This window comes from Chrysochloris asiatica, unplaced genomic scaffold (assembly GCF_000296735.1).
Source record: "Chrysochloris asiatica unplaced genomic scaffold, ChrAsi1.0 scaffold00128, whole genome shotgun sequence".
NCBI classification, from domain to species: Eukaryota; Metazoa; Chordata; class Mammalia; order Afrosoricida; family Chrysochloridae; genus Chrysochloris; species Chrysochloris asiatica.
In genome coordinates, this window is record NW_006408646.1 from 4,346,296 (window position 1) to 4,358,359 (window position 12,064).

The 12,064-nt window shown below is 39.1% G+C and overlaps 1 protein-coding gene across 1 annotated transcript in view; it reads right to left on the bottom strand.

The window, feature by feature from the left end:
- Positions 1-12,064, bottom strand: part of TTC28 (tetratricopeptide repeat domain 28) — an 812,316-nt gene that overhangs the window by 334,866 nt on the left and 465,386 nt on the right. The window contains exon 5 of the mRNA XM_006869297.1: positions 10,614-10,744. Within this exon, the coding sequence (XP_006869359.1) occupies positions 10,614-10,744 (131 nt within the window). The remainder of the gene's footprint in view (positions 1-10,613; positions 10,745-12,064) is intronic.

Consider the following 12,064-nt stretch of genomic DNA (forward strand, 5'->3'; position numbering starts at 1 on the left):
TCTATACAACATGAGGCAGCAAAAGTCTATGGCTGCAAGAAGAATCATTAAAATATAATATGTGATAAAGTCAAATTTGGAAGAACAGCTGAGGGATGATTTAGCAAATGTATCATACATTGTACTAAACATACACACATGTTCACGAGGAGTGTAATCTCTTTTGAGATCATGACTATTTTATCAGCAGAAGAGAGATTTTTATTTTTTTAAGTTTGTTACAATCCCAAACAAGCAACTGATTTATAACACAAAATAAAGAGCACAATCAAGAAGCTGAGGTTCTGTCTCCATTCTTGGCAAGTGTCTTAGGTTCCAAGCCCTACAGTCAACAGCCCGTAAGTAAGATACTTACCATTCAAAAGGTTACCAAGCCTTCACCTCCTCAACTTAATAGTACCCTTGAGCATATGATTCCCTGCTAACATGAAGTGGCTGCTACCTTTTAACCCTATCTCCTGTACTACAGTAAATAATTACCTCATTGTATTAACATTCATTCATTCATCCACATCCATCCATTCATTCACTCTCTCTTTCTCCTTCCTTCTCTTTTACTTCTTCTGGTACACATACACACACTGCCTACTTTGGTATGGATGTCATATTAGCACTAGAACAAGTCATACCATAATATATACAGTGCAGAAAATGTCTGCAAAAAGATCCAAGAAAAACAGCATTGTTTTCAGAGAAAGTGCTGTGGTCTGGATGATGTCATCAAAGATCATCTAATTAATTTCCTGCAGCCACCTCCTAAAGGAAATCCAGAAAGTTCAATTTTCTCACAGTCAAGTAGTCTTATTCTTTTTTGTTACTGTGAACCCACCAGTGTCAAAAATTGATAACAATATAATTTACTCTTTAAAATCACAAAGAATAAAATTTCATTTTAAAGCAGGTTTTATTTCAGAGGCACTACCAAGATATAAAATACATCCTCATTAAGTGTAAATTTTAGACTTAACTCACAGCAAAGTAACTGCAGAAAGGAAGACTAAACTGTACTTGGTGTTCACTACTGGGCTTCAGAGGCATTCCTCTCCAGCTCTGAGTAAAAACTGATGGTCACGCAGAAACCCCAAAGAGGGGAGACCATTCTCTACCTAAAACCTTCAGTGTTTCTCTGCCAGTCAGTGAACATTTATCAACACTGAACTGTCACTAGAACACTGCAAGAGGGTCAACAAGAGATGTGCGCTTGTTAAGGAAAGAATGATGGCATATTTATCTTTATACCAAAAAGCACAGCGCTCCTAGGACACACTAAGCCCGAAGCAAGAAAGGAAGAGATAGAAAGGCTACAGGAAGGAAGGAAAGAAGCTTCCTTTCCCTCCAGGGGCTCCCAGTTATACAACTGGGAGACATTTACAAAGAAATGATACAAGTTGCAATTGAGGTATGGCAGAGTGCTATGGTTTGCTAACCTTTTTTTAAAAATCTAAAAGATTTATGTCAAGTATTGGTACATTTAGAACAGATTTTTTTTTTTTTTAGATTTCAAACAATTTCTTTATTTTACAACTTTCCAATTTTTAATGTTCTAAATCTCTCAACTGAGTCAAACATATATAATTTGATTTGCATCTCCTAAACATCCCTCTTGTAAAGCACCAGAAGTTAAAATGGATCTACTTAACCAAATATTCTTTTTTCCTTTATTTTAGTTTATTGTTCACTTCAACAACATTATACCCAAATTGACAATGAAGACAACTTAGGCCAAAATCTTTCATCTTAAACATTTTACCAGCTTGCTTTGTCCTTAAATAGCCTAGTAAGCTGAGTCAAAGTCCAACTTCTTATCTTTGAGGACTAGGCAAGCTGGCTTTTTGATGAACAAGTTGGGAAAATCGATTAAATGTACTTGCTGCCCTGTTTCTCAGAGCCTATGCTAGTCCTAAATGCATACAATGAGGTGTACATTTAAGGTATTTTATATTGCAACAATATTTATAATAGCAAAACAACAAAAAACCCAAGATACTGAAAACACCTCGAAAGTGCATCAGCAGGTGAATGGCACCTCAATAATATTAATTATTACACAGAAGTTCAGAAGACTATGCTTGATTTATATGTGCTGATATGAAAAGAGATTCAAGACTAAGTGGGAAAAAAAAAAAAAAAGCATTCAGAAAACTATTTATTTCCAGCTATGAAAAACAAAGTGAAACTATACATTGATAAATATACAAGGTGGTTTTAAATGTTGGTGAGAAAAATAGAATGGAAACATAATGGAATTTTCCCAGCCCAATACCTAACCCACAGTGCCTCCAGGGCTCCTTATTCTTGTGAAAAGTAAGGCTAAATCACAATTGTGTGCATTTGTTGCCACTTATCTACATATTCAACTTAAAGACACACTTAGGGATGTTACTGATGTTAAGTGCTGTCTAGTGGGTTCTAACCCTTAGGCCATACCCTTGGGAAACTACCTTACTCACAGAGTTGTGATGGGATCAAGGTTATTATTGCAGCTGTTGTTTAGTGCCACTGAGTCAATCTCAACTCACACCAACCTTGTATAGGGTTGCCAAGGACCTACTGATGGGTTTGAATCACTGACCTTAAGATTAGCAGTCCAGTGCTTATCCTACAGCACCACAGAATGTGCCTACATATTAAATGTTTAATAGACTCGTGTGGTATCGGATACCACAGTGGGCAGTGTAGGTCTAGAAGGACAGAAAGAATAGCATCTTAATTTATTTTTTACATCAATAACTAACTCATACACAATATATGTAATGATGCAAATGAAAAAATAAAACAGAGCTATGGTAATACAGATGGCAAAAAAAAAAAAAAATCCTATTTCAAGGACTGTCGGAAAACTGAGTGAAGGAGAGTCTACTGGAAAAAAGGAGTTACACTTGTTGTTGTCAGGTGCCATCGAGTCGGAACCGACTCATAGCAACCCCATGCACAGCAGAACAAAACAATGCTCGATCCTGGGCCAACCAACTTAAACTAAGTATAAATGATTAAAATTTTACTAAGGAAAAAATAAAACTTCAAAATGTTTATTACAATAATACATTCCCCTTCAAAAAATATCTAGGAATGAAACTAAAGAAACATATGCAAGTGTTCTACACCAAAAACTAAAAAACATTGCTGGAAGAAATTTTAAAAGGCTTGAATAAATGATAGAATGTCTATGGACTACAAAACTGAAGTTTATATAGTCAATATCATCCCAGTCAAAATTCCAGCCAGATATGGAAGGAGGTGAGAAACAAGGAGAGAGTGAAAACTAATTCTAACACATATACAGTTGTATACACACACATATACACACATTACTATAAAAGTCCTAGAACAGCTAAAGCAATCAAAAGAAGAACAAAACTACAACAATTAAATGATCACCTATCTAGACACATTGAAAAGCTACAGTAATTTTAGGTAACGTGTTACTGACATTCAGAGGCAAAGAGAGCAGTAGAACATAATAGAGATTTCTTACATACCTTATACCTGATTTGCAACAAAAAAAATACTTCAGTATATCCTTGAACAGAGATGGTACTGGGTCATATTCTTGAGGGGTGGAAATGAACCTTGATTCCTATCCCCAAACCAAAGCACACACAAAGAATCAATGACAAGCAACAGTAGACCTAAATGCAGATAGTAAAATAAACTTTCATGGAAAAATATCTGTAAGAGCTTGGGGTACACAAAAATGTCCTTATACCAGGACATAAGAAGCACTAACCATAAAACAAGAATTGATAAATTGGGCTTCACCCACATTTGGTATGCTACTGGGAAGAGAAGATGGGAATTGAAAAAGGGAGTTTCAGTGAGGCAGAGAAAAGTCAAGCCAACCAGAATAAGGAAAACATTGCTGACCGGTCAAAGATCAGGTTTTCTACACAGAGAAACAAGAATGAGTAAAGAAATAGAAGGACAAAAGCATAAGGCATGTTTAATGAAGTATGTCAACTGGTCTTGTACAAACGATTATAAGAGATGTGACCTACAGAGCAGTTGAAGAATTACTATGACATACGGAGTAGGAAAAAGTTATGAAGGGGTTTGTCAAAGGTTTTTAAGCAGAGAAATTACATGACTAGAACTTTATTTTACAAGGATAACTCAAAATAGTTCTGTGGGAGATGTGCTAGAGAAAGAAGAAACTAGAATCCGGAAAGAGTTAAAACAAGATTTCACGTATCAGAATATTTACATGCCCAGTGTGACTATAGCAACCTAATAAAATAAATAAACAGCACATTTTCCTGGAACGTCAGTTTACTTGACTATTTGAGGGGAAACAATTTTACACTGAAATCAACACTGATATATTAATGCATACCTCATTTTACTCTGCTTTGCTTTGTTGCACAAACACAGACACTGTTTTTTTTCTTTTACAAATTGAAGGTTTGTGGCAACTCTGTGTGGATCAAGTCTATGGGCGCCAATTTCCTAACAGCATGTGCTCACTTGGTGTCTCTGCGTCACATTTTGGTCACACTCACAGTATTTCAAACTTTTTCATAATACTATTGTATACTGTAGAGTAAGCACTCCACTGCAAGGTCAGCAGTTCAAACCCACCAGCCACTCCTCGGAAACCCTATACTGGGTCACTATGAATCAGACCCGACTCGATGGCACTTAACAACAACAATAATGGCTCTGTGGAGTGTTGGTGGCATAGTAGGTTATGAGTTGGGCTGCTAATTTCAAAGTCAACAGTTTGAATCCACTAGCCAATTTGTGAGAAAAAGCTGAGGCTTTCTGTTCCTGTAAAAATGTACAGCCTCAGAAACCCTCCATAGGTTGCTATGAGTCAGAACTGACTCAAGGGCACAGAATAACAACAACAACAACAACAACAGTGGCTTTGTAGGATGAGCAGTCAACTGCTAACCACAGGTCAGTGGCTTAAGTCCACCAGCTGCTCTGCAGGAGAAAGACAAGGCTTTCTGCTCATGTAAAGATTTTTAGCCTCAGAAACCCTATACAACATCACTATGAGTTGGATCCAACTCGGTGAAACTTAACATTAGTATTGAATCGATTCTGGCTCATAGTGACCCTGAAGGACACAGAAGAACTGTCTCCGAAGGTTTCTGGGGCTATACATCTGTACAGGAGCAGACAGCCTCATCTGTTTTCCAAAGAAGAGCTGGTGGGTTTGAACCACTGACCATGTGGTTAGCAGCTCAGTGCTTAATCCACTGAACCACCAGGACTTCTTTAACAGACTGCCAAAACAAAAAACAAAAACACCCAGCTGCCATCAATTTTGATTCATGACCCGATGTAGGCTTTCTTTCTCCCAAGTGGCTGGTGGGTCTGAACCACTGACCTTGCAGTTATAGCAATCCAATGCCTAATACACAGCACCACAGTGTAGTCTAAACATAGTTTTATATGCACAGGAGAACCTAAATATTCATGTGACTCACTGTGGTTTTGCTTTATTTGGTTGTCTGGAAGTGAACTGCAGGATTTCTACAGCGTGCCTGTCCATAGTTACATGTAACATTCACATGAATTTCTGAATGATGACAACAACAATGCCAGTACAGCGGCATTTTTGTTTTTGTTTTTCAAATTCTTATTATGTGCTTAGTAAGCATTTCATATAAATTACCTCATTTAATTTCCACAACAATAAACAAGACAGGTAATATCAGAATCACTACACATACATATTTCTTTGCTTAGGTATGTTCATGTACCTTTCTCTCTCTCTCTCTCTTTTTTTTAATTAATGTTTAACAATCCTTTGTTGTTGTTAAGTGCCGTCGAGTCAGTTTTGACTCATAGCAACCCTGTATAGGGTTTCCTAGGAACAGGTGGTGAGCTTGAACCGCTGACCTTGCAGTTCAAACCAACTTTGCAGTCCAGAGCATCAATTTGCAGTACTACACCAGGACAATCCCTTACACTACTGATAGTTCACACTTTGAAACACTGGCAAATGCTACTTAATCTAAACACACGTTTGATCAGGCACTTACGAAGTGCTTATGTTCACCAGCATTTTCATAACAGCCCATAATTGGAAACAACTCAAATGCCCATAGGTACACTTAGAGGAGTTATGCAGTTTTCAAGGGCACATGGTACTAAGTGGCAGAGTCAAAATTTAAAGCCAAGTTTATCTAATATTTAAATTCACACACTCTCAATCACTACGTTTACTTGAAAGAAATGATGTGTTTGTGGTAACAGCTTCCAGCTATGCTCATAGTTCTAAGTAGTGTTCGCCTTCTCTCCTCTGCTTATAGGAGAATATATATTTAAAAGTGTGGAAAGTTCTAAGAGAAGGCTACTGCACCAGTCCAGGTACAAAATGGTGAAGCTGAAGGGAGGAGAAAAGAGGTTTCCATCTCAGAAAGAAGAGAACTCGTAACGCATCAAACATGAGCTGAGTAGAGGTGACTTGGACAACAGGGTAAATGGTGAAAGCAGAAGTAGGCCCAGACTGAGTTTCTATGTTAGGCACACTGACTTGAAGATGGGTGTCCAGGGGGCAGTTGGATAAAGAACTATGAAGTCTGGAGAGAAATCCAGGCTGACAAAAACTTGAGAGTCATCAGCATATCTGCATATCACATTCTCTGAATAAAGAACATCTCTGATATACCGCGGATGATGCAATTAATATCAGCTCAGAAGGCGGTCTCTGTGGGCACCTGAAATTAATTTAGAAGTCATTAAAGTAGACAGAGGGTAAGTCGGAATGAGAAATCTTGTGCCAGAAGTACCGTCTTCCTTAAAAAGCAGCTGAGAGTAATTGTATAAAAGAAAAAGGCCCTTTGCTTTGTTTTTTCAACCTCCCAATTTTATAAGACTTCTCAATACATTGAAATCCTTGAGAGGTAGAGCATCCCATAGATTTGAAGTTCAATGGCCTCAGCAGGAAGATTGCTTTGGAATGTGTCACTGTTTCCATGGGAGCGAGTTACCTTTTCCCAGATGCCTCTGGTTTTGCTAGCTTTGCTGCCAGGAGTCACTGTGTTAGATAACATAAGCACATATCCTGCCTGAACAGAATTCAGTTTCATTTTGGACATCAATGCATTCAGTTTTAAGAAGAACTGCATGCTCACTCTGGTTCCAGAGACCCTGTTCAGAAGCACTGAAAATGCCTTGAAAATAAATACAAGGGGAATTAAAAAAATTTATGGAAAAATCCATCATCTTTCAATTCCATTTTTTCACGAACCTTTTAAAGCCCCCTCAAAGTCGCAGGTTTGGAAGTCTTTTCCCAGCAGGACTCCAAAGGCACCAAGACAGCAAAACTAGAAGGCCATTCATTCCTTTACAAGGTCAGTGGACAAGTTACTTTCAGGCAGCTTTCTTGCTAGTGGAGAAAATTCTAGAATGCAGTATAGCCTCTGAAACAAAAGCCTATGAAACTAGTCATGGCACTCAGAGTGGTTCATTTTTGCTTCAAAGGTGAATTTCTTATACTTTATTTCTATATATGAAAACAATGCAAAAGGAAAACTCAGAAGCAACTTGAGGTCCTAGATACAATAAAAATCCAAATCCACTATCATCAAGTCAATTCCGACTGATAACATCCCTATAAAAGGTTTCCAAAACTAAATGTTTACAGGACCAGACAGCCTCATGTTTCTCCCGTGCCACACCTGGTGGGTTTGAACCACCAACCTCGCTCTTAGCAGCCCAACGCCTAAGTGACAGTGACACCAGGGGTCCTTATAAATACAGTATCAACAGAATAGTCATTTAAAAAACAGTCTGCGAACTTTCTCTACTCAAAAAGGTACAATCACTATTTGGAAGCATTCTCAAATAGAGTATGCAAAATATAGAGTTCTCATTATTGAGTAGGCCAAGACACTGGACTACATTGATCATAACAAATTATGGTTACCTTCATGAAGAATGGAATTTCAGAACACTTCACCGTGCTCAGGCAGGACCTGTACAGTCATTCGATCAGAACAGAGAGAAACTGAATGGTTTAAAATCAGGAAAGGTGTGTGTCGGCGTTGTTATCTTTTCGCCATAGTGGTGTGGCACTGTGGGTTAATGCATCAGACTGCAAAGCCATTTGAACTGCAAGGTTGGTAGTTCAAGCTCACCAGCTGCTCCTTGGAAACCCTATACAGGGTCGCTATGAGTCAGAACCAACTCAACAGCACTTAACAACAACAACCCAATCAAAGCTCATCAAGTAATAGGGGAGTCTGTAGTAGAAGAAGAATGTAGCATCAGGATTTGAGGCAGGCTCATTAACAATATAACAACATAACACAGAGGAAACCACCTTAGTGCTAAAAGCAGAAGATTGCAAGCACTTACTAATGACGATCAATGACTACAGCCTTCTATATGGATTATACCTCAACATAATGAAAACAAAAATCCTCACAACTGGACCAATAAACAACATCACAATAAACAGAGGAAAAGACTGAAGTTATCATGGATTTCATTTTAACCTGGATCCATAATCCAGGCTCATGGAAATAGCCTTTGGGAAATCAAATCTGGGCAAATCTGTTGCAAAACACCTCTTTAGAGTGTTAAGATTAAAAATTTGAAGGAGCACCTTTGAGGACTAAGGTTGAATATGATCCAAGTCATAGTCTTTTCAATCACCTCATTTGTACGTGAAAGCTGGACAATGAAGCAGGAAGACAGAAGAAGAATTGGTACATTTGAATTATGGTGTTGGCAAAGAATATTGAAAATATCATGGGCTGCCAGAAGAACTAAGTACTAGTGTGGTGCTATAGGATAAGCACTGGACTGTTAACTGCAAGGTCAGCAGTTTATACCCACCAGTAGCTTCTCGGAAACCCTATACAAGGTTGCTATGAATTGGAACCAACTCAACAACACTTAACAGTAACAACCAGAAGAACAAACAAATCTGTCTTGGAAGAACAACAACCAGAATACCCGTTAGAAGTGAGGATGGGGAGACTGTCTCACATGCTTTGAACATCCTATCAAAGAGGAAAAGGACATACATATCTGGGAAAGTGCTGTATTGTGTGTGTTAGGTGCTGTTAAGTCAGTACCAACTCACAGCTACCTTATTTATGCACAACAGAATGAAACACTGCCCAGTGCTGCACCATTCTCACAATCGTTGCTACACCTGAGCCCACTGCTGTTGCCACTGTGCCAATCCATCTCGTTGAGGGGAGCTTCCCTGTTGGAGGGTCATCAAAAGAGAAAGATCTCCAGTGAGATGGGCTGAAACATAACAATTGTGAGGATGGTGCAGGACCAGGCAGACTCGACAGCACATCACCACCACCACCACCAATATCCAGAAATCAGATCATCTGGCTTACAAGAATTTCTTGTAAACTAAGAGTTAATAAGTAATGAGGAACGTGTTTAAGCAACTTTCCTAAGAATAAAACTACCAAATCTCCATGGCTGCTGAACGGTCTATTTTGGTAATTTCAAAGATTTCCTCCACCTGGCCCCCACTGTACTTCCTTCATAATACCTGAGCTTGCTTCAGAGACCTCATGTTGCTGGACCCTTTAAATAATATACTGAATCGTTTTAACATTGCATCCCATAGTGTAATTCTGAGATATGAATTAACTAAATACATTTTCCAACATATGTTGTTGTTGTTAAGTGCCATTGAGTCAGTTCTGACCCATAGCAACCCTGCATAGGGTTTTCGAGGAGCAGCTGGTGAGCTTGAACTGCCAACCGTGCAGTTCAAATGGCTTTGCAGTCTGGTGCATTAACCCACAGTGCCACACCAGGACTCCTTTCCAACATATAGACTGATTCATAAACTTAAATACTGTCCGCACCTGCCATTAACCTTCTCATCCCTATTAATATCATAAGAAAAGTTACCATTTATGGAATTCCTCTTAGATGTCAGGTATCATGCTAGGCACTTATTACATGTATGACTTATAACCCTACCACAACCATGCATGAAATAAACAGGCCTATTTTTGCTTCCTAAAAACGAAAGCAAAGACAAAGAGGAACTGAGTGACAAATTCCTGAAGATCTTACAGCCAGAAAGTGCTGTTAACTAGGATTCATATCTGGGTCTATTTGAGGCAAAACTCACGCTCATTCCACTCCATGGGCACTTTTGCATCATGTCGCATCTACTGGATATCAACTTGAAGAGTATTACATTTCCTTTCTATCTAACAGAGACTAGGATGATCTTTCTTTCTCATTACAATTCAGGTTTCTCAGACTTAATGTGTTCTACCACCTGAGTTACCCATCCACCAGAGAAACACCAGGAAGGCTTTGCAGCAACGATATTTGACTTCAAGCAAAGCATAATAATGCTTGTTTCTTACAAGTTAATGAATATACCATGAAAATAGCTTTTTTGTGTGTGCTCATTCTACACAGATCAACTTCATACCACGTTTGAAGAGAAAAGTGAGCAACATACCCTACCAAGATGTAAACTCCTGAAGTCAGGGACCATGTCTTATTCATTTCTACAAAGCAAAGTCCTGCCCATGGTAGACATCTAACATCTGAAGTATGAAAAATGAAAAGACTCCATGTTTCAAAAAACAAACAAACAAACAAAAAAACAAAAAAAATGGCGGGGGGGGATGGTGGTGGTGTGTCCAGATAAAACTTCCTACCTCTCGATCCTTGAGTTTCATGGCGAGCACCAGCTGATGCCTGTGGTTGGTGAGAGCCTCCCGGTAATTTCCTTTCGAGAAGAATGCAGAGCCTAGATTCCCATGAGCTCGGCATTCCCCTGTCTGGTCACCTGAGTTGTTTAGAGAGAAAAAAGATAAAACTTAACTTTAAGTTTCAGAGTTATTTGAAATACACAAAGGCCATGTCAATTTAAGAATCATAGGCTTATTGCCTGCAAAAAGGCACTCCACTCAGCTGGGATCAATAACTCATTGCAGTGACCACATAGAACTTATACTCACAGCTATGGGGTTTGTTGGGGAAGTTACCACATTATAATTCAGAGTCAGAAATATTCAGGACACAGTTCTTCCAACTAGGACAACCTCTCCTCTGCCCCTTCGTCTGGTATTTACCCTGCTCCAGCAGTTGTGACAAACCTCAACTAGGGCTACTAGTATGTCCTGGTATGGTGTTGTAGTATAAGAACTAGACTGCTAAACAAAAGGTCAGCAGTTCAAACTCACCAGCTGCTCCTCAGAAATCCTATATAGGGTCGCCATGGGTAAGAACCTCCCTGAAGGCACTTTCCAACAACTGCCAAACTTGTGGTTCAAACTGGCTTTGTGGTTGAGTGCTTATTCGACAGCACCATATAAATGTGTACATATATACACATACATATGTACAAGGCAGTCCTTGGGTTACAAATATCTGCCTTCCATACAGTCTGGAGTTCTGAATCAATCCCCTGTAAAGTCTAGTATATTAAAATTTTTGAGGTACATGAGAGGGGCCTTCAAAAAATTTGTGGAAACAACAAATATACATGCCCAAGGGTACCACACTACACTGTAAGTCTCAGCTCTAACTCCATGGGTCAGCAAATCTAGCTCCCCAATTAAGTGCCTGGAGGTACCCCACTCCATAAGTGAGCCTCCTGCTCATAGGCACTCACCTTTACTTGCTCGGTGGGCTACAAAGCCCACTGCTCTGCCTAGAGGGCTAGCTCCTCATTCTCCTGATGCCACTCTTTGGCCACTCCCTGCTACTCCTCTGGTGTCACAGTTTTCTGTTCTTGGGTAAAGGAAGTTCAGTGTGCATGGATAACGAGGCCCAAAGGGCACACTCTACCCATGGCTCTTTTTCTCCCAAACCCTTTTGTTTCTAAGATGACTCATTTTATAGAGTTCCAAGTTTTTACAATTGCAATTGACACTGTTTACAATCACTCACCCTGAATCATATCATTTTATATGTGTCTTTTCCCACTTTCTCTTACCCAGAACCCATCAGAAAAAGAATGATTGGAGGGGTAGGTCACAAAGACTAAGGCATATTAAAGAGCTCACTACATCACACAAGACCCTATCTGGGGAACTACGGTCCTAGAATTCAAATCTCCACAAGACCCTATCTGGGAACTATGATCCTAGAATTCAAATCTCCA